The following is a 23655-nucleotide window of genomic DNA, read 5'->3' on the forward strand; positions in this document are numbered from 1 at the left end:
CCAAGAGAAATAAAAAATTAAGTTTACACAAAACCATGTACATGTATGTTTGAAGTAGCTTTACTCACAATTACCAAAAACTAGAAACAACCCAAATGTCCTTCAATGGGCCAGTGGATAAACAAGCTGGTATCTCCATACCATGGAAGACTACTCAGCAACAAAAAGAAAGAACTATTGATACCCACAATAACATGGATGAATATGAAAGAGAAAAGTCAGTCCCAAAGGTTGTCTGAGTCCGTGTGTATGATATTCTACAAAAGACAAAAATATAGTGATGGAGAACATATGATGAATCACCAGGATTAAGGCAAAGGGTGATACAAAAGAATAATACAAAGAAATTTGGGGGGGGGTGATAGAACTATTCTGTATTCTGATTATAGTGGCAGTTACATAAATATACATCTTTGTTAAATTTCATAGAATTTTGAATTTGAAAAGAAAAATCAATTTTTCTCTATGATAATTCAAAAAATAAAATTAGAGAGAAAAAGAGAATGATAATCATTGTTGAGTTTAGGTTATGATGTTTAAACAAAGGAATGTGTTATATGATGTCATGTTTTATTACATGACATGACACAGTGTTATATGACACCACATTGTACATGGTACACCTTATGTGATACCACCTTGTCATGTGGCATCACACTGTGTTATATTATGTCACATGTTACATGATATACATTGTGAAATGTGATAGCACCTCATGTTACATGGCATTACATTGTATTATGCTTCAACTTACCCAGCATGTCATGTTCAATACAGCTCTTCACCAAGGACAAATGATCTGTCCACTGAAGCCCTGGGAAGATCCTGTATTAATTTTGCCTCTGTTCCCATCAAGAGAGTTACTGAAGCTCTAAGAAAACTGTATTCCATTTTAAATATTTGCTAATCAAACTTTTCTCCAGGTCACCCTCTTTCCTATTTTAGCGAACATGCAAATATACAGATTATGTATTCTAGAATCCCCAGATAAAATAATTTATCCACAATCCAAAAACACAAGATTTAAAAGCAGAAACAAAATAAACCCTTCAACCTCATAGATATGGTAAAAGATGTGACTAAGTTTTTAAAGTATTGTTATTTATACCACTGTCAAATGTTAACAAAATTGCATGCAAATTTCAATATATTTGTTCAGTTTTTAAAATACATGATGTGTTCTTTTAAAATGGGATCTCAAACAAAATTAGAAACAAAACAATGCCCTACTGTATTGCCCAGGGAATGATATTCAATATCCTGTGGAAAACCATAATGGAAAATAATATGAAAAAAACTATATATATATATATGTAAAATTGAGTCACTTTGCTCTACAGCAGTAACATAACATTGTAATTCAACTATACTTTAATTAAAAATTGTAAGAAAACAATTGAAGGTATGACAGTAAAGTTTAAATAGAGTTTTACAACCTGTTTAAATTTGAAAGCTTCTGTAGCCGAGACAATAACTTTACTTCAAGCTTAGTAAATTTTGCGAACATGAAGAAAAAAAGAAAAGAAACAAAATAATCTGTGAACACCTAAGGAATTAGCTAATGGAATCCTGCCCACAAACTACCAGTTTTGTAGTATTTGTCTAATCTTTAGAGATATAAAGAGTCTTAGTGGTAGCCAAGAACCAAAGGAGCAATGCTGTGGTTTGAATAACTAAGTCTTCCCATGATATTCATCTATTTTACACAGTTAAGAGTTCTTGCTTTTTACAGAAGTTATATTCTTCAAATGTTGTAGTAAATTAAATTTTATAAAAACATTTTAGAAGAGCTAATTTTTGAAGGAAAGCCATAGGTAAAAATTTTATTTGAGGTAAGTTTTGGAAATGGTTTTATTTTGTTTTAAATAAAGATACAATAAGCAATAGAGATAACTATTAAATCAATTAGAAAGATCTAAGAAGCATGAAAAACGTTGATGGACAGTGGAAGAATGCCAGGGTAAACAAGATATCTGGTGAGTTCATTATGCAAGATGGCCATGTGTCAGGTGAAGATGGGCCATGCAACCTAGACCTTAAGAAAGTACAAAGTAAGAGCCATAGGATTGTGAAAGCAAGAGAAGAGAAACTCACAGGAGCAGGTGGGAGATCAGAGTTCTGATGCACAAGGAAAATGGATGCACCTTCGTGTAAGGAGAGGGACCAGTGTAGACTTCTTATAATTCCCTGGCCCTTTCACTAACAGTCTCTAATCTAATCATCAGACCGGGTTGTACAATCTACAGGATTATGGCCTTGCTGAAATAACCTCTTATCTTTTCTGGAGGTGCTTCTGAGATAACAATTTGAAGATCAGATCCAATTATTAAGTATGATAGAGATGATGCTATCCACCTTGCTCTCTATCCCTTCTAATGTTCAACCTAGAGGAGCTGAGGACCCATGGCACTAAGATGTCTCTCTCTACTTTCCTCCTCCTCTTCCTCTCCTCCAGAAAACTGCTCCTCTAAGCCCTCACCAATGTCTGGAAACAAGCTTTGAAACCTTCCAGATTGTGATATCACTTGAAAAGCCCATCAACAAAAGCTAAGCAAAAAATTAGACTCACCAAGATCAAGATGAACACCAGGGACAAATGAATTGAGAAAAAACATGAAGATAACAAATACCAACACTGTCAGGCACTTGGCGAGCAGAATCTTATCTGATATCCCGTGCTGTAAGAGAGGAAAACACAACTCATGTACTCAGTGCAGCCTAATTTCTGCAATGTGTCCACAATCCTACATGAGTCAAATCACTACAAATTTCTCCTTATGATGAAATATAAAACATCTTGAACTTGAAAGATTATAAATTCACGGGTACAGATTCAAGACTGCCACATTACAGAATCTTGAAGTCAAAATCTATGAACAATTAACACAATAAATTTGAAATACAGTAAAACCCTTTTATATGACACATGACTAAATAGATTTTTCAACATGACACAGAGATGCTAAGCTGTTCCCAGCCCCACTGCCAGCATTAGATGAGATAAAGCCACTGGGGAGCCAACACATAACCTCCAAAGACTTGGCCCTTCAAGACACATGCATTTCCACAAGTTTTATGTGTTCGTAGTCTTTTAGTTCACCTTTCTGTTTATTATGCAAAGCCCCTTTCACCTGGCACTGAGGTTAAAATATTCTTGCAATAACTGGACTACTGATGAATGCACTTAGCAGTCCCCTAGTCACCAAATGACACATATGGATCCTGCTCCCAGCATTCAGTGGGTAAGGGGAAGTGCACTGTAGCACCTTCATTAGGTTTGGAATTGAAGACCTCCTTCCAGTGAGCCTGAGCCACAGGGCAAGACAGGGCAAGGTTCCCAAAGGGCTCTGTGCTCTGAGGGTCATGGCTGTGTGGAACTGGGGCAGGGAGTAAGGTCCCAACAAGCAGACACAGATGCTTGTACACAAGGCACATCTAACCAGGTCCCAATGTGAATCACACTTCACTGTGTGAACCAACAACTGCACTGTGTATTTTCTTCAGTGTGGTCCCAGCAGCACCTCTGTTTGTTGGTCTATGCCTAGGATATCCAAGTCTAGATGTAAATATAAATAAGGTTATCAATACAGATCTTGGTATAGGTAGATACAGACAGAGCTATGCATAAGATATGGGCATAGATAAAGATATAGAGATAGACATAGACACAGAAATGAGTATAGACAAGGGTATAGACATGGACAAGGACAGACACAGACTTGAGTGTAAGTATGGGTATAGATAGAGACAGAGATAGATTTCCTCTCTTGATTTCCTGTGGTCACACAGTTAAAGCTGCTGCCATAAAAAATCATAAGCATATCCTCTGTGTCACAGTGGCTTTGGCAGCAGATCCTGGCCCCCTGGTCACAGGCTTAGGGGTTGCCTTGGGAGCCACTATCTTCCTTCCCCACCTACTGCCAAGACGTGTAGTTTGGCTGGCCCCCACTCATCTTTCCATTCACCCTCCAAGGAAGCCAATATTGTTAAATGAGTCTGTGATGCAGAATCAGGAGGAAAGGAGCCTGGCATCTCACTGGGCCAAGCTAACCATAGAAACTGGGTATTACCATGCCTACTCCAATACAGGAAATAAGGGATCAGGGAAGTCAGTGTCATTCAGCTGGTATAAGATAATCAAAAGTTTTTGCTTTGCTACTTTGGGATATCAATCAAATTTTACCATTTGATTATCTGGGGTCATCACAATGAAAAGTTTGAGAAATAATGAGGCTAGCTCTCCAGTCCTTGTTCACCAGGTACGCACAGAGGTAGCCTCATCCTTAACTTGTGGCCAGAACCACACAGGGTCTGTTTAAACCTGAGGCCAGAAAAGTGTCATAGCCACACCTGCCTTCCCGAACCCTGACCATCTGAGTAGGACAGATGATGGGAGGAGAGACTCAAGGAGCATGTTAGCTCCAGGTCCCAACATTTAAATTTTGTTTAGCAAAGGACCAAATGTTCCTATCATAACTAGGGAGTGGATATTTTACCTCTCCCTAGGAAACAAACCACCTGGATTTGAAGTTTCATGAAGATATTACAAATTACTTCCAGCAGATCTTGGGCAGAGCTCTCTTAGTGGAAGAGGGGCATTATGTGTCCTCAGGTGGGTTGAGAAATTCCACCAAGGCAGGAAAATGGCAAAAGAACTCAAAATAACATTTGCTTCCCCAAGTCAGAGCTGTACGACAGAAGACATACACTCCATTTCCACCCCCAGAGGTGTTCCGTCTCAAGCACCAAGCCTCTCTTGTCTTGGCTTCCACCTCTTAACCTGCACAATGGGAACCACAGACTTGCCTTTCAAGGTCAGGTGGAGCCAAGAGCCAGCCAACCTTCCCTATATCCACATTAACCACAGAAAGTGTTGCCCTATCTTAAAGGAAATACAAAAAGTTTAACTTTTCAATTCCTGGACAAAATAAGCTTACCATGTCTGGAAAATTATCTTTCCCATTAACTCAAAGAAATAGCTGTCTTATTACAATTACAGGAATAAAAGAGAGGTGACTTTCAGTTGCAACTTCACATGAAGCAAAGAAAAGGAATTTACTCTGTTCTTCAAGAAATCCCTAAGAAAAGAAACCATAATACCTTTCTTTGTAGCTCCTGGATATTGGTCTCCCAATTTTTATCTTCCTGTGAGATCTGTCTAAAAGAGAAAAGCACAGACATCATTTTCCTGCTGTCATTGAGCAGTGAGGCCAGCAGGATGGCAGTCAGCAGTAGCACACAGCATGATCCCCTGGCCTGGATGCTGTCCACTGCATGACACCAGGTGCAGCCATAGAATGGGGCAGCTCTTGTCATATAAGGCACCCAGTAGGGTTGGGTTCATGGACTAGGAAAGATGCTCACTCAAAAGATTCCCAAGGAAAATAACACATGCAATGACCAGACTGTTCAATGAGGTATGTATGAGTACAGCACAGGACACATCAGAATACTGGCCTAAATGTAAATAGGCAGGTTTCTGTAATGGCTCAGATGGAAAAGAATCCACCTGTAATGCAGGAGATCTGGGTTTGATCCCTGGGTCAGGACAATCCCCTGGAGAAGTACATGGCAACACACTTCAGTGTTCTTGCTTGGAGAATCCCCATGGACAGAGGAGCGTGGCAGGTACAGTCCATAGGGTCACACAGAGTTGGACACAACTGAAGTGACAGGGAATGAGACAGTAAGTCATCTCTTTTTACTTCTGAATTTTCTGAACTTTTTTCAAAATGAGGCTGTGTTATAATTTAATTAAAGGATAAAACAGTAAAAGAAGTGCCACTTGCTTTAGCAGTGATTTCTATCAATTGGAAATCTACCTTGAAGCACTTATGTCTGGTTCCCTCCCCTCTAGTCATGGTACCCACCTTATCTCCATTTCTATTTCAGTCACTTCTATTTGTTCCCACTTGCCTTTCTTTTTTAACCTTTCCTATCAACTCATCTTTCTGCTTTATTTCCTCCCTCATCAATTAGGAAAAAGATTTGCGGGGGAGAACTTAGTCTTCATGAGCTCTCACGTGTCATAGTATTAATGGAGGTTGACCGTGCAGCAAGTATAGACCCTAGAGGAAATCACAGCTGACCCAAGTGAATGGTTCTAAGGAAATTTTTAAAAATAAAATGTAGAAATAAGACCTGTAGAGCAAGTACATGACTTAGATCACCCTCATTACTATTTGCTTCTCAGTGACTGTGAGGCCTTAGAAAGGCCACTGCAGTCTCTGTGCCTCAGTTTCCCTTTCTGTGATCAAAATAGGATGAGCTGATGGAAACTTGATGAATCTCTGAGTCCACATGTCTCTTTCCATTTTAACCCTGAGATACACTGACTATGTCTTAATGCCCATGTCAGAAGGAGCATGAAGAAATTGAAGGTCAGGAGATTTAATACATTCAGAGAAACTTACTGCTGCATCTTTAATTTACAAAGTTTTTCCTTTTAAGATCTATGCCTGTTGCTGAAGTTGGTCACTCTGTCCCCAGTCGGCAACTCAGCACCTTCCTGTAACCTGGAGACATCAGGTCCTGCTTCTCCAGTGCCACAAGGTACAGGTAGGTTCTGGGCTGAGATAGAGCTAAGGATAGAGCTTCTCCCTGGGCTTTATCTCTGGACAGAGTGAATCTCCACATACTCACCTGTGGAATTCTCATCCCAATACCCAGACTCAGCTGCAACCACTCTAGATGGCCCTCAGAGGTTGGTCCTGGCACTGTGCCCAGCTCCTGTCCTCAGACTCCTGCCTACTCTCTGGGAAAACAGGGCTGGTCTCACCAAATTGCCACTTGTAAAATCATTCTCACTACCTTCACAAGGACTCAGTTCCCCTTGCTGTGTCAGACCTCATCTCCACCTAGTACCTGATCCTGCTGCAGGACTGCTTCTACATTCCTGAGGGGGGAGCAGGCTTTTGCACTTACTGGCAGTACTTCCGGAGTAAAGACAGGTTGGAACTCAGCATCTCATCCAAGTGAGGAGGAAAGATTCAGCACCTCATTGTTACCCATTAGATCTCAGCTTTGATTAAAAATAAATTCAAGCGATTTCACTCATGGCCAGTAGTTAGGACTCCATGCTTCCAATTCAGGGGCAAAAGTTCGATCCCTGGCTGGGGAACTAAGATTCCACGTGCCACTTGGCAAGGCCAAATAAACAAACAAACTCCAAGAAATGAATTAAGATTTAGGTATTCTTTGAGCTCCCTGAAAATAAGCTACTGGGAGAACATTTCATTAGATTAATTTGTTAAATTTTTTTTTTATTCTCGTTAAGCAACGTGTTAGGTGTGAAATATGACAGGCATGTGAACTCAATCCCAGGCATCACTCTTTTCTAGATGTATAACCCTGGGCAAGTTGCTCAAATTTTCTGACCCTCAGTTTTCTCATCCTTAAACTGGGACTAATATCAGCACACATTCCAGAGAGCTAAGTGAGGGTTAAATAAAATGATGCACCATAACAGGCTTAACACAATGTATGGTGCCCAAAACCTACCTAGTAGCCTGCAGTTAGTGTTACTCTTTTGCAGAACCATGGACTACTCTACACAATCATTTTAGCTCACATTTTGCAGTTGACATTTGAACACTCTTAGGGCGGTCATATAAAGGTTATTGACAATTCAACCATTGAGCATAACTGGTAAAGATGAGGACCACAGTTGTAAACCAAGAGTGGTCTGAGCACAGTCTGGCTTGGTACCTGTGGAAGCTGTGTAGCCTCTGGGCCAGCAGGTGCTCCAGTGTCAGCACCTTCTCCAGGAGCATACCTCGAACTGCTGTCTCCTCCCTGCTGGCTGGGCTGATGTGCTGTGCAGTAAGACGCCAGACATGGATCTCATGCTTCAGTTCTGCAGGAAAGGAAAGTTGAGGCTTCAGTAGCCTGCAACTTCAGATGTCAACACCTACTCCCCTCAGCATCCTCCAAGAACAAGAAACATGCATTCATGATGCAGATATTCAGGGACCAAACCAAAAGAGTGGCTTCTTAGCTTTCATGTTATTATGATGAAAACAGAAGACAAAGCTGACTTTGAAATTACAGTGGATGTGAAATAATATAATTTCAACTCTTTGTAATAAGAATAAATTCTTGAATAGGCATATCAAAGCTAGTACCCAACAACTTTTTTCCCAGGCCAGCCTATGGGACCCTCTCCATCTCTGTGTTTGCAGAAGTAGAAACTGTGAATCTGGCCTTCCAGATCCCCAGGACTCCTTTCTGCAGTTGTCTTTTCCAGTGGTGGCTTCAACCCCTCACACACACCCAGAGTCTAGATGCCTTCTAACCCATCAAATTGAACAGGATGGGTTACTCTCCCCAGATCACCCAATGGGTTAATGCTCAGCTAGTCCACTTTTGTTCTCCTAGTTGGGAAATGAAATAAATATGTCATTGATCATGCAAAAATTTGGTTAAGAGACATTTTGCCAAGGAAAAGGGAGCTCACTGCCTGCACCCAGAGCTCAGTTTGGCCAAGTATTCACTCCTTAGTTCCCAGGCTTACTCTGCATCTCCACCACCATTTCCCCATCCTGTCTCTGCTGAGCTCCAAGACTATGATCCCAATCAGCTACCTGATGTTGTCCTCTGACCCTTGTGCTCTAAGATTCACAGATATACCTTCCATCTGCCCCCATGAAACTCTCTTCCCTCTTTCTTAGTTTTTATATGACATTATTAATCTTCCAGGTACATGAACCTGAAATGTCATTTTGGTCCTATCAATGACATTCTCCTCTACATTTCTGCATTGAATATGCAGTAAGTGCCAGATAGGATGCTAGATGCTAAAGGAGAGAATGAATTTGACATTATAGGGACAGGCCTCCAACAAGATAGAGAAATAAGATACATTACAAATGAACAGGACTGAGCCATGGGAGCAGTTCTGAATATAATGATATGGATCTTGCAGGATCCACTTGTTCCTGCCTCAGTTACCAGGTTATCCAGGTTTCATCTCCCCACATTTGCCAATTCTGATTGCTCTCAGTAAACTTTGACTGAAGCCACTTCTCACCAACCCACCGCTGATTAATCTTAAAACACTGCTTGTTCTATCAATCTGTCATCTACAGAAACTATCTATATATTAATCTATTGATAGATAAATTCAGTTAGATTGATATATAGAAACAAGGACTCTATATTCCTATTTACCTGTCTTCTAAGAGGATAATACTATCTAGGCTGATCAATCTAAGAAGATAAATGACAGATAGATACATAGATTTCTTCTTTCAAATATCCAGTGGTTCCTCATGACCCGAAAGATCTTTAGGGAAGACTCCAGATCCTCAAATGGTGAGTGCCATTGTCAGCTTTGTTCCCACTGTATAAGTTTTAGCTGTTGCTTTTGGCTGACTGGCCCTGACCAGGACACAGTATCAGATGCCTTATCTCTGCCTCTCTGATTACCACCAGCCCATAGGAGCTTCTCAACCAACCTCAGGCAAAGATATTACAATGTGGGATTTGCTCTCTCACAGGAGGTGGCTCTAATTCAGGAGTCTCAGGGGAAGACACTGAGGTCAGAAGTTGATAAATGAATTTAAACTATTGTAATATTCTTATACTTCATGTTAAGTAGTATAGTATCACTTGAAGTTAGTTATATAATTATAAATACAATCACAATTAGAAAAATGCAACATGATTATACCATTAAATCCAGCCATGTCACTAATCAAATTAAATATCAATGACCTAAACATATCAATTAAAAGACAGATTATCATACTAGATAAAAAATCATGACCCAACTGTAAGTTATTTGTAAGAAATGCACTTTAAATATACACAAAAATGTTAAAAGTGAAAGGATGACTTTAAGAAATACATCAGAATAACAGCAGTCAAGAAAAAGCTGGAATTGCTACATTAAGATCAAATTAGATTTCAGAGCAAGAATATTACTATGGATAGGGAAGGTCACTTCATAATAATAAAGGTGTTAATTCTTCAAGAAGACACAGTAACCCTAAATGTTTATGTACCCTAGTAATAAAATTCTCCACTGATCTCAAGTAGCATATTGGGGACCTATCGACTTGGGGAGTTCATCATTCAGTGTCCTATCTTTCTGCCTTTTCATACTGTTCATGGGGTTCTCAAGGCAAGAATACTGAAGTGGTTTGCCATCCCCTTCTCCAGTGGGCCACATTCTGTCAGACCTCTCCACCATGACCCCTCCATCTTGGGTGGCCCTACATGGTATGGCTTAGTTTCATTGAGTTAGACAAGCTGTATGCAGGTCAAGAAACAACAGTTAGAGCTGGACATGGAACAACAGACTGGTTCCAAATAGGAAAAGAAGTACGTCAAGGCTGTATACTGTCACCCTGATTATTTAACTTATATGCAGAGTACATCATGAGAAATGCTGGACTGGAAGAAACACAAGCTGGAATCAAGATTGCCAGGAGAAATATCAATAACCTCAGATATGCAGATGACACCACCCTTATGGCAGAAAGTGAAGAAGAACTAAAAAGCCTCTTGATGAAAGTGAAAGAGGAGAGTGAAAAAGTTGGCTTAAAGCTCAACATTCAGAAAACATGGCATCTGGTCCCATCACTTCATGGGAAATAGATGGGGAAACAGTGGAAACAGTGGAAACAGTGGCTGACTTTATATTTCTGGGCTCCAAAATCACTGCAGATGGTGATTGCAGCCATGAAATTAAAAGATGCTCACTCCTTGGAAGGAAAGTTATGACCAACCTAGATAGCATATTCAAAATCAGAGACATTACTTTGTCAACAAAGGTTCGTCTAGTCAAGGCTATGGTTTTTCCAGTGGTCATGTATGGATGTGAGAGTTGGACTATAAAGAAGGCTGAGCACCAAAGAATTGATGCTTTCAAACTGTGGTGTTGGAGAAGACTCTTGGAGAGTCCCTTGGATTGCAAGGAGATCCAACCAGTCCATCCTAAAGGAGATCAGTCCTGGGTGTTCATTGGAAGGACTGATGTTGAAACTGAAACTCCAATACTTTGGCCACCTGATGCAAAGAGCTGACTCATTTGAAAAGACCCTGATGTTGGGGAAGATTGAGGGTGGGAGGAGAAGGGGACGACAGAGAATGAGATGGTTGGATGGCATCACCAACTCAATGGACTTGAGTTTGGGTAAACTCTGGGAGTTGATGATGAACAAGGATGCCTGGTGTGCTGCGGTTCATGGAGTCACAAAAAGTCAAATATGACTGAGTAACTGAACTGAACTGAATAAAATTCTGAAATATGTAAGCAAAAATCTTAGAATTACAAAGATAAAAAGACAAATTCAGAGTCATAATCAAAGATTTCTATATATACCTCTCAATAACTGATAGAACAAGTGGACAGAAAATCAGCAAGAATATGGATGATCAAAATAACAGTATCAGCCAAATTGACCTAATTGGTCATATTGACATAACTCCAAACAACAATGCCAGAAAACATATTCTTTTCTAGTACAAGTAGAATAGTAGATTATTTATGAGAATAGGCCACATTTTACCATAAAAACATGTTTCAATAAATTCAAAAATAATCAAAATTTACAAAATATATTATCTGACCATTGTGAAATTACACTGTTATTGTTGGTTTAGATCTGACAGAATGTGGTCTACTGGAGAAGGGAATGGCAAACCACTTCAGTATTCTTGCCTTGAGAACCCCATGAACAGTATGAAAAGGCAAAATGATAGGATATCAAAAGAGAAACTCCCCAGGTCAGTAGGTGCCCAATATGCTACTGGAGATCAGTGGAGAAATAACTCCAGAAAGAATGAAGGGATGGAACCAAAGCAAAAACAATACCCATCTGTGTATCTGACTGGTGATAGAAGCAAGGTCCGATGCTGTAAAGAGCAATATTGCATAGGAACCTGGAATGTCAGGTCCATGAATCAAGGCAAATTGGAAGTGGTCAAACAAGAGATGGCAAGAGTGAATGTCGACATTCTAGGAATCAGCCAACTAAAATGGACAGGAATGGGTGAATTGAACTCAGATGACCATTATATCTACTACTGCGGGCAGGAATCCCTCAGAAGAAATGGAGTAGCCTACCAAAACTGTGCAAATTAATAAAGGTCTAAGAGTAACACAGCTTTTGCTTTTACCTTATCAGACAGGAAAAAACTTGACTTCTCAAGCTAAGAGCCACAGAGCATTTAGATCTCATGAGCTAGCCTTTTGGGTGCAGGAAATTACAGCTCCAAGGCCTTTAAAAGATCTTTTAATTCAAGAAAGTAAAATGTCAGGGCTATTAGACACAGGAACAGACGTCTCTTAATATTTCTGGAAAAGACTGACCCAGCTCCTGGCCAACACATACTACTGAAAATGAGTTGGTGGGATTAGAGAAAGTGGTATGTGGGGTGGGAATGCTGTAGAGAAAAAGGTGAGGGAGAGTTTAAAACCTTGAAGAGTAGTGAGTTCCCCGTTGCTGGAAGTATTCAAGCAAAGATTAGACGGTTGCTTGTCATCTAAAAAGCTATAGACCAGATTTAGGTTACAAAACGAGAACTGGAGAAGCTTATAAAGATGTGCAACACCTGTTTACTTGCTTCTCATATTTAGGTCTGCCAAAAGTTTTGAAAACTGATAATGCCCCTTTGAAGCTGCAGAGAGATTGTTTACTAATTTTAAATGATTTCCAAAAATTATTAGGGAACATTAATTGGATACGCCCACATTTAAAACTGACTACTGCAGATTTTTTTTAATTTTTTTAAATATAAATTTATTTATTTTAATTGGAGGTTAATTACTTTACAATATTGTATTGGCTTTGCCATACATCACCTTTCTTTTTCTTTTTTTTTTTTTGACACTTTGAGATAAGAACTTTATTTTTTTTTTACATGTATTTTCTTTTTTTATTATTTTATTTTATTTTTAAACTTTACAATATTGTATTAGTTTTGCCAAATATCGAAATGAATCCGCCACAGGTATACCTGTGTTCCCCATCCTGAACCCTCCTCCCTCCTCCCTCTCCATACCCTCCCTCTGGGTCGTCCCAGTGCACCAGCCCCAAGCATCCTGTATCCTGCATCGATCCTGGACTGGCGACTCGTTTCATACATGATATTACACATGTTTCAATGCCATTCTCCCAAATCTCCCCACCCTCTCCCTCTCCCACAGAGTCCATAAGACTGATCTATACATCAGTGTCTCTTTTGCTGTCTCACATACAGGGTTATCGTTACCATCTTTCTAAATTCCCTATATATGTGTTAGTATACTGTATTGGTGTTTTTCTTTCTGGCTTACTTCACTGTATAATAGGTTCCAGTTTCATCCACCTCATTAGAACTGATTCAAATGTATTCTTTTTAATGGCTGAGTAATACTCCATTGTGTATATGTACCACTGCTTTCTTATCCATTCGTCTGCTGTTGGGCATCTAGGTTGCTTCCATGTCCTGGCTATTATAAACAGTGCTGCGATGAACATTGGGGTACACGTGTCTCTTTCCCTTCTGGTTTCCTCAGTGTGTATGCCCAGCAATGGGATTGCTGGGTCATAAGGCAGTTCTATTTTCAGTTTTTTAAGGAATCTCCACACTGTTCTCCATAGTGGCTGTACTAGTTTGCATTCCCACCAACAGTGTAAGAGGGTTCCCTTTTCTCCACACCCTCTCCAGCATTTGTTGCTTGTAGACTTTTGGATCGCAGCCTTTCTGACTGGCGTGAAATGGTACCTCATGGTGGTTTTGATTTGTTTTTCTCTGATAATGAGTGATGTTGAGCATCTTTTCATGTGTTTGTTAGCCATCTGTATGTCTTCTTTGGAGAAATGTCTATTTAGTTCTTTGGCCCATTTTTTGATTGGGTCATTTATTTTTCTGGAGTTGAGCTGTAGGAGTTGCTTGTATATTTTTGAGATTAGTTGTTTGTCAGTTGCTTCATTTGCTATTATTTTCTCCCATTCTGAAGGCTGTCTTTTCACGTTGCTAATAGTTTCCTTTGATGTGCAGAAGCTTTTAAGTTTAATTAGGTCCCATTTGTTTATTTTTGCTTTTATTTCCAATATTCTGGGAGGTGGGTCATAGAGATCCTGCTGTGATTTATGTTGGAGAGTGTTTTGCCTATGTTCTCCTCTAGGAGTTTTACAGTTTCTGGTCTTACGTTGAGATCTTTAATCCATTTTGAGTTTATTTTTGTGTATGGTGTTAGAAAGTATTCTAGTTTCATTCTTTTACAAGTGGTTGACCAGTTTTCCCAGCACAACTTGTTAAAGAGATTATCTTTAATCCATTGTATATTCTTGCCTCCTTTGTCAAAGATAAGGTGTCCATTTGTGCGTGGATTTATCTCTGGGCTTTCTATTTTGTTCCATTGATCAATATTTCTGTCTTTGTGCCAGTACCATACTGTCTTGATAACTGTGGCTTTGTAATAGAGCCTGAAGTCAGGTAGGTTGATTCCTCCAGTTCCATTCTTCTTTCTCAAGATCGCTTTGGCTATTCAAGGTTTTTTGTATTTCCATACAAATTGTGAAATTATTTGTTCTAGCTCTGTGAAGAATACCGTTGGTAGCTTGATAGGGATTGTGTTGAATCTATAAATTGCTTTGGGTAGTATACTCATTTTCACTATATTGATTCTTCCAATCCATGAACATGGTATATTTCTCCATCTATTAGTGTCCTCTTTGATTTCTTTCACCAGTGTTTTATAGTTTTCTATATATAGGTCTTTAGTTTCTTTAGGTAGATATATTCCTAAGTATTTTATTCTTTCCATTGCAATGGTGAATGGAATTGTTTCCTTAATTTCTCTTTCTGTTTTCTCATTATTAGTGTATAGGAATGCAAGGGATTTCTGTGTGTTGATTTTATATCCTGCAACTTTACTATAGTCATTGATTAGTTCTAGTAATTTTCTGGTGGAGTCTTTAGGGTTTTCTATGTAGAGGATCATGTCATCTGCAAATAGTGAGAGTTTTACTTCTTCTTTTCCAATTTGGATTCCTTTTATTTCTTTTTCTGCTCTGATTGCTGTGACCAAAACTTCCAAAACTATGTTGAATAGTAATGGTGAAGGTGGGCACCCTTGTCTTGTTCCTGACTTTAGAGGAAATGCTTTCAGTTTTTCACCATTGAGGATAATGTTTGCTGTGGGTTTGTCATATATAGCTTTTATTATGTTGAGGTATGTTCCTTCTATTCCTGCTTTCTGGAGAGTTTTTATCATAAATGGATGTTGAATTTTGTCAAAGGCTTTCTCTGCATCTATTGAGATAATCATATGGTTTTTATTTTTCAATTTGTTAATGTGGTGTATTACATTGATTGATTTGTGGATATTGAAGAATCCTTGCATCCCTGGGATAAAGCCCACTTGGTCATGGTGCATGATCTTTTTAATGTGTTGTTGGATTCTGATTGCTAGAGTTTTGTTAAGGATTTTTGCATCTATGTTCATCAGTGATATTGGCCTGTAGTTTTCTTTTTTTGTGGCATCTTTGTCAGGTTTTGGTATTAGGGTGATGGTGGCCTCATAGAATGAGTTTGGAAGTTTACCTTCCTCTGCAATTTTCTGGAAGAGTTTGAGCAGGATAGGTGTTAGCTCTTCTCTAAATTTTTGGTAGAATTCAGCTGTGAAGCCGTCTGGACCTGGGCTTTTGTTTGCTGGAAGATTTTTGATTACAGTTTCAATTTCTGTGCTTGTGATGGGTCTATTAAGATTTTCTATTTCTTCCTGGTCCAGTTTTGGAAAGTTGTACTTTTCTAAGAATTTGTCCATTTCTTCCATGTTGTCCATTTTATTGGCATATAATTGTTGATAGTAGTCTCTTATGATCCTTTGTATTTCTGTGTTGTCTGTTGTGATCTCTCCATTTTCATTTCTAATTTTATTGATTTGATTTTTCTTCCTTTGTTTCTTGATGAGTCTGGCTAATGGTTTGTCAATTTTATTTATCCTTTCGAAGAACCAGCTTTTGGCTTTGTTGATTTTTGCTATGGTCTCTTTTGTTTCTTTTGCATTTATTTCTGCCCTAATTTTTAAGATTTCTTTCCTTCTACTAACCCTGGGGTTCTTCATTTCTTCCTTTTATAGTTGCTTTAGGTGTAGGGCTAGGTTATTTATTTGACTTTTTTCTTGTTTCTTGAAGTATGCCTGTATTGCTATGAACTTTCCCCTTAGGACTGCTTTTAAAGTGTCCCATAGGTTTTGGGTTGTTGTGTTTTCATTTTTATTCATTTCTATGCAAATTTTGATTTCTTTTTCGATTTCTTCTGTTATTTGTTGGTTATTCAGCAGTGTGTTGTTCAGCCTCCATATGTTGGAATTTTTAAAAGTTTTTCTCCTGTAATTGAGATCTAATCTTACTGCATTGTGGTCAGAAAAGATGCTTGGGATGATTTCTATTTTTTTGAATTTACCAAGGCTAGATTTATGGCCCAGGATGTGATGTATCCTGGAGAAGGTTCCATGTGCGCTTGAGAAAAAACTACTGTAGATTTAAAGCCTTTGTTTGATTGCTTAAAAAGCGATCCTAATTCCAGTTCTAAGAAAAAGTTGACTAATGAGACAGAGTTGGCTCTTGTTTAAGTAGATGAGACTTTAAATGATCAGTTAATTAGGATTAATATTGCCAAAAGATGAGATTAAATTATTCTTGCCATAAAACATACACCTACAGGGTGCTTGTGACAAAAAGGCCCATTGGTTCCATCTACCAGTGACCCCAAGAAAAATAGTTTTATCTTATCCCAGCTCAGTGGCACAATTAATTATAAAAGGAGGAAAAAAGAAGTGTGGAACTTTTTAGAAAAGTAGCGAATATAATAATTCCATTCAATAAGGATCAACTATAAGTCTTCTACAAAATAGTGATGATTGGCAAGTTGCCCTGATAGATTTCAGGGGTCAAATTTTGTTTCATTTGCCCTCAAGCCCCCACAGTAGTTAAAAGTTCAAAAATGTTAGATTGGCAGTTTGAGGATACCTGTGGAACTTTACAACCCTATGTAGTTCCTACACTCCCCTTTACCCTATGGGGGAGGGACGTGCTGTCTCAAATAGGAGATACTCAGAGAAGGGGTTTCTCAATTTTTGAGTTATCAACAGGCGGTACAATTAACAATACTTTATATATTGTTATAAATACATAATATAAATATATTTGCCTAATTACAGTTTGCCTAATTAGGTATGGGTATAAATAAAACATAATAAAGGTATACCTAATTCTATTTATAGATCTATACTTAATTAATTTGTATATAAATTAATATGTATACTATATATGCATATTATATATATACCATATAATTGGATATATATTGCAGTAATACAATGTGTGTGGCTGATATTAATTGGTATGGATTGATGTGCTGTGATGATATATGTTCTATATACTGTATAATTATATATGTGTGACATGTATTATTGCAGTACATTGGTTTGTGTTGGTTGGTATTAGCTGTGTATGTGTTGTATTGCTGTAATATATATTAATTAATATATTAATTATAAAGATTAATTCAAGTATATCGATTTATATATATTATATGTCAATAAGTTTATACTTGTTGCCATATATAAATACATATATAAATACATTTTGCATTTAGGTATATCTGTATACCAAAATGAGATAAGGAGGTTATACATTTATTATTTAAATTTATACAGAGACCTAAACTAAACATTAGACCTAAATTAACATATCTCTAAATTTATGTTGTTAAAATGTAAATTTTAAAAAATTTAAAAAATTAAATTGACAACTGCTTGACAATTCCTTTGCCATAAAACTCCCATAGGTGTAATTGGGGTAGCCAGACAAAAAATTGGTTTTATGGCAAAATGGGCCCCCTAGAGTGGGTCCATCTTCCCGCTCAAACTAAAAACATAAAAAAGCAGCTTCTTATCCAGGATTGATAGTTACTTTCATATTAAAGGAAAAAAGCAGAACATTGAATTATTTGGTAAAGAGCCATCAGAAATTGTAATTCCATATAATAAAGAACAACTTGATGCTCTGCTAATGTTTGATGAAAATTGGCAGATTGCTATAGGAAACTATGTTGGTCAAAATTTTTACATCATTTACCTTCACATGTTTTGCTAAATTTTATATCCAGACATCCAGTTATTTTTCCTGTGAGATGTAAACAATCTCCTGTTCCAAATACTCAAATAGTTTTTACTGATGGGTCAGCAAACGGTAAAGCCTCCATAGTTACTAAAAATCACCAAAAGGTTTTAGAAACACAGGAAACTTCAGCTCAAAGAGCTGAAATAACAGCAGTCATAGAGGTTTTTGCTATGTTTGCAGATGAGGAATTTAACCTTTATTCTGATTCTCAGTATATTTTCAGGTTGTTTCCACACATTGAAACTGCGGTTTTGCCTGAAAATAAAACTACCATATTTCATTTGTTAACTAAATTACAGCAACAAATTTGGAAAAGAAATAAAATATTTTTCATTAGACACATTCGGGCTCATTCCGGATTGCCCAGCCCTTAAAATGCCTTTAATGATTTGGCTGACTTACTAACCAGAAATACAGTGGCTACTGTGATTGAGGAGGCCAGAGCCTCTCACTCACTCCATCATCAATACGCTACTGCCTTAAGATATCAATTCCAAATTCCCAGAGAGACTGCTCCAGAGATTGTGCGTTCTTGCTTACACTGCCCCACTGTTTATAATAGTCTACCTATGGGAATTAATCCTCACGGTCTCAAACCTAATGCACTCTGGCAGATGGATGTAACTCATGTCTCTTCATTTGGAAAACTGTCCTTTGTTCATGTAACTGTAGATACCTTTTCTCATGTTATTACTGCAACTGCTCGTACCAGAGAGGCAGTTAAAGATGTGATACAACATCTCTTTACTTGTTTTTCATATTTGGGCCTGCCAAAAGCTCTGAAAACTGACAGTGCTCCTGCTTACACTTCTAAGTCTTTTCAGGAATTTTGTATAAAGTTTCAAATTAAACATAATACTGTCATCCCTTATAATCCCCAGGGACAGGCCATTGTTGAAAGAGCACATCAAACATTAAAAATCCAAATTCAAAAACTAAAAGAAGGGGAGTTTAAGTATAGCTCTCCCCATCAAATCTTGCAACATGCTCTTTTCGTAATAAATATTCTAAATACTGATCCAGCTGGAACTACTGCAATGCTTCGTCATTGGTGCCTGGAGCAATTAAATGCAAAACCATTAGTCAAATGGAAGGACCTCCTCTCAGGACAATGGAAGGGTCCTGACTCATTACTAACTAGCGATCGAGGATGTGCTTGTATTTTCCCACAGGATGCAGATTCTCCAATTTAGATCCGGGACAGGCTGATTTGCCATGTTGCAGTCCCCCAGACATCCAGTTCCTCCATTGCTTCAATCACAAAAGGAGCCTGCCGCAAGGGGAGGCAAGATAAACATCGAGATCCCAGCGAAACCGATGGGGCTGCTGCAGCGCGAACTCCAACCAGAAAATAATTCTACTTATTCTGTTTTGGCTTGTCTACCCTCTCCTTATGTTTTTCTCTTTACAAACGATTCTGGAAAACTTAATGTACATGTGACTTTTCACTGGTGGACCCAATATAGTGACTTGTGAACAATGCATGCTCTCATCTTGTTTAAACCCTCAATATAATGTTTGCTCCTTTGTAGTGTTACAATGTCCACCTTATCTTATGATGTAACCACTTATTGATATGTTAATTATGGTCTCGCTGTGTTACAACAACTACAATATTTAATGTGATCGTGACAGTTTGTGGGCCTACTTATTTTAGGAATATCAGCTTTAATAGCAGCAATTGCTTCTGTTACTGTGGCAGCAAGTGCACACTGCCCAATATGTTGACACTATGTCTAAAAATGTCTCTTTAACTCTAGCAACACAGGAAGTTATAGATAAAAATTGGAGATGAGAGTAGACACCTTAGAAGAGGCAATAATGCATATTGGGACTGAGTTACAGGCTTTAAAAGTGAAAATGACTCTGTCTTGCCAAGCTGATTACCGGTGGATATGCGTGACATCTTTAAAGGTAAACGAGACAGATTATGAATGGGAAAAAATCAAAAATCATATCTCAGGTGTTTGGAACAGCTCTGACATTGGCCTGGACTTAGGGAGATTTCATAATCAAATACAGACACTGGAACACTCTCGACTGGATTTTACCGCCGCTGGAGCAGCTAATGACTTATTTCACACCTTCTCTAACTTTATTTCTGGAAAAAACATTCTGTGTAATATCTTTAGATCTAATTTTGCTTCTCATAATCATTCTTCCTTGTATTGTCAGGATTCTTTGGCAGAACATTCAGAAGCTCGAGATTGAGCTCCGTCTGGCTGTTTTAAGAAATAAAAAAGGGGGAGATGCCGGGAGCCATCTCCCGGCATATTGCATATTGAGTGCAGCACTTTCACAGCATCACCTTTCAGGATCTGGAATAGGTCAACTGGAATTCTATCACTGCCGGGAGCCAGCATGAGGAACTCCGCCCATGGCAAAGGTTATGAGGAAGGAGGCTCGGCATACACAAAGGCAGGATCAAGCCTCAGGAGTCCCCCTGGAAATTCTTGAGCATCTACCCCCAAAACCAGAGTCTGCCTACTTTCTGCTTTGTGCTTTCACCTACACCTCTGACTTTACGGGGGACTGTCCCCCACTACCTCTCTCTGAAAAAAGAGTTAGCTTACAGCTCCAGTTAATAATTCCTGGGTGTGACAGTGTTTCAACCTGCAAACTCCTTTGGAAATCCTCTAGCCTGCCTGAATAGGTTTTTCCGGCCACATGTGATTGCTCAGAGCCTCCCAACTGTGAAAGGCAGGAGATGTTCTAAACTGTCTAAACACAGATTCCTTTGAGCAGTTAAAAGATTGATTAGAAACTGTATTGGTGAAGGGTTTTTCACTTATTGGGCCAATGCTTGCTGCTAAGTCTCCATATCCCTTACCTACTGTGTCCCTGGCAGTGTATTGATTAATATCATTGGTATAAGTAGTAGCTTCAATGTTTGTAACGTTGGACCCTTGAGTTAATTCTTTTTTTTTTTTTTAATTTAATTTTATTTTTAAACTTTACATTGCCAGTCCAGGTTCGATGCACGATACTGGGTGCTTGGGGCTGGTGCACTGGGAGTTAATTCTTTTTTGTTGTAGCCCACCACACCTTTGCCCTATAGGAATGCAACTTTAATGTTTTTGGAGGGTGGCGCCTGCCTAATCACCTTTATAGAAAAATAAGTTTTCTGAAGAAAGGGTCTTAAAATGTTAACAGGCCTCCAGGCCAGAAAATGATGCAAATCACCTAAACTTTTGCATATGATAAGTTTGCAGGAAGAAAGCCTGGCTTACTGCATGACTCTACCCCTTCCCCCATTATCCTCTATGCATAACTTAAGGTATAAAAACTACTTTGAAAAATAAAGTGCGGGCCTTGTTCACTGAAACTTGGTCTCCCCATGTAGTTCTTTCTCTCACCTTCTGGCTGAATTATTCAGCCTCTTTTCTCCACTGAATTTCCTCACTGAGCTATCCTTATTTCAGCCTCTTTTCTCCACTGAATTTCCTCACTGAGCTATCCTTATTTCAGCCTCTTTTCTCCACTGAATTTCCTCACTGAGCTATCCTTATTTCAGCCTCTTTTACCCACTGAATTTCCTCACTGAGCTATCCTTATTCTATTACTCTTTATATCCTTAATTAACATTTAATTAAGCAGTTGTTTCCTGATCCTCGCGGACGCCGTCCCCCCTTCGAATTCCCTGGATCCACGCTGGACCCCAGCACATCATGGTCAACAAAAGAGTCTGAAATGCAGTACTTGGATGCAGTCTCAAAAATGACAGAATGATCTCTGTTCGTTTCCAAGGCAAACCATTCAATATCACAGTAATCCAAGTCTATGCCCTAACCAGTAACACTGAAGAAGCTGAAGTTGAACGGTTCTATGAAGACCTACAAGACCTTTTAGAACTAACACCCATAAAAGATGTCCTTTTCATTATAGGGGACTGGAATGCAAAAGTAGGAAGTCAAGAAACACCTGGAGTAACAGGCAAATTTGGCCTTGGAATACGGAATGAAGCAGTGAAAAGACTAATAGAGGTTTGCCAAGAAAATGCACTGGTCATAATAAACACCCTCTTCCAACAACACAAGAGAAGACTCTATACATGGACATCACCAGATGGTCAACACCGAAATCAGATTGATTATATTCTTTGCAGCCAAAGATGGAGAAGCTCTATACAGTCAGCAAAAACAAGACCAGGAACTGACTGTGGCTCAGACCATGAACTCCTTATTGCCAAATTCAGACTTAAATTGAATAAAGTAGGGAAAACCACTAGCCCAGTCAGGTATGACCTAAATCAAATCCCTTATGATTATACAGTGGAAGTGAGAAATAGATTTAAGGGCCTAGATCTGATAGATAGAGTGCCTGATGAGCTATGGAATGAGGTTCATGACATTGTACAGGAGACAGGGATCAAGACGATCCCCATGGAAAAGAAATGCAAAAAAGCAAAATGGCTGTCTGGGGAGGCCTTACAAATAGCTGTGAAAAGAAGAGAAGTGAAAAGCAAAGGAGAAAAGGAAAGATATAAGCATCTGAATGCAGAGTTCCAAAGAATAGCAAGGAGAGATAACAAAGCCTTCTCCAGCGATCAATACAAAGAAATAGAGGAAAACAACAGAATGGGAAAGGCTAGAGATCTCTTCAAGAAAATCAGAGATACCAAAGGAACTATTCATGTGAAGATGGGCTCAATAAAGGACAGAAATGGACTGGACCTAACAGAAGCAGAAGATATTAAGAAGAGATGGTAGAATACACAGAAAAACTGTACAAAAAAGATCTTCATGACCCAGATAATCATGATGGTGTGATCACTGACCTAGAGCCAGATATCCTGGAATGTGAAGTCAAGTGGGCCTTAGAAAGTATCACTACGAACAAAGCTAATGGAGGTGATGGCATTCCAGTTGAGCTCTTCCAAATCCTGAAAGATGATGCTGTGAAAGTGCTGCACTCAATATGCCAGCAAATTTGGAAAACTCAGCAGTGGCCACAGGACTAGAAAAGGGCAGTTTTCATTCCAATCCCAAAGAAAGGCAATGCCAAAGAATGCTCAAACTACTGCACAATTGCACTCATCTCACACGCTAGTAAGGTAATGCTCAAAATTCTCCAAGCCAGGCTTCAGCAATATGTGAACCGTGAACTTCCTGATGTTCAAGATGGTTTTAGAAAAGGCAGAAGAACCAGAGATCAAATTGCCAACATCTGCTGGATCATGGAAAAAGCAAGAGAGTTCCAGAAAAGCATCTGTTTCTGCTTTATTGACTATGCCAAAGCCTTTGACTGTGTGGATCACAATAAACTGTGGAAAATTCTGAAAGAGATGGGAACACCAGACCACCTGACCTGCCTCTTGAGAAATCTGTATGCAGGTCAGGAAGCAACAGTTAGAACTGAACATGGAACAACAGACTGGTTCCAAATAGGAAAAGGAGTACGTCCAGGCTGTATATTGTCACCCTGTTATTTAACTTATATGCAGAGTACATCATGAGAAATGCTGGACTGGAAGAAACACAAGCTGGAATCAAGATTGCCAGCAGAAATATCAATAGCCTCAGATATGCAGATG

The 23655-nt window shown here is 38.8% G+C and overlaps 1 protein-coding gene across 1 annotated transcript in view; it reads right to left on the minus strand.

Moving 5' to 3' along the window:
• The window catches only part of OCA2 (OCA2 melanosomal transmembrane protein), a 326371-nt gene that overhangs the window by 143945 nt on the left and 158771 nt on the right, over window positions 1-23655 (minus strand). The window contains exons 16-18 of the mRNA XM_055571821.1: window positions 7708-7855; window positions 5101-5158; window positions 2570-2678 (exon numbers count right to left, since the gene is read on the minus strand). Coding sequence (XP_055427796.1) covers window positions 2570-2678; window positions 5101-5158; window positions 7708-7855 — 315 coding nt within the window. The remainder of the gene's footprint in view (window positions 1-2569; window positions 2679-5100; window positions 5159-7707; window positions 7856-23655) is intronic.

This window comes from Bubalus kerabau, chromosome 3 (genome assembly GCF_029407905.1).
Source record: "Bubalus kerabau isolate K-KA32 ecotype Philippines breed swamp buffalo chromosome 3, PCC_UOA_SB_1v2, whole genome shotgun sequence".
Classification (NCBI taxonomy): Eukaryota; Metazoa; Chordata; class Mammalia; order Artiodactyla; family Bovidae; genus Bubalus; species Bubalus kerabau.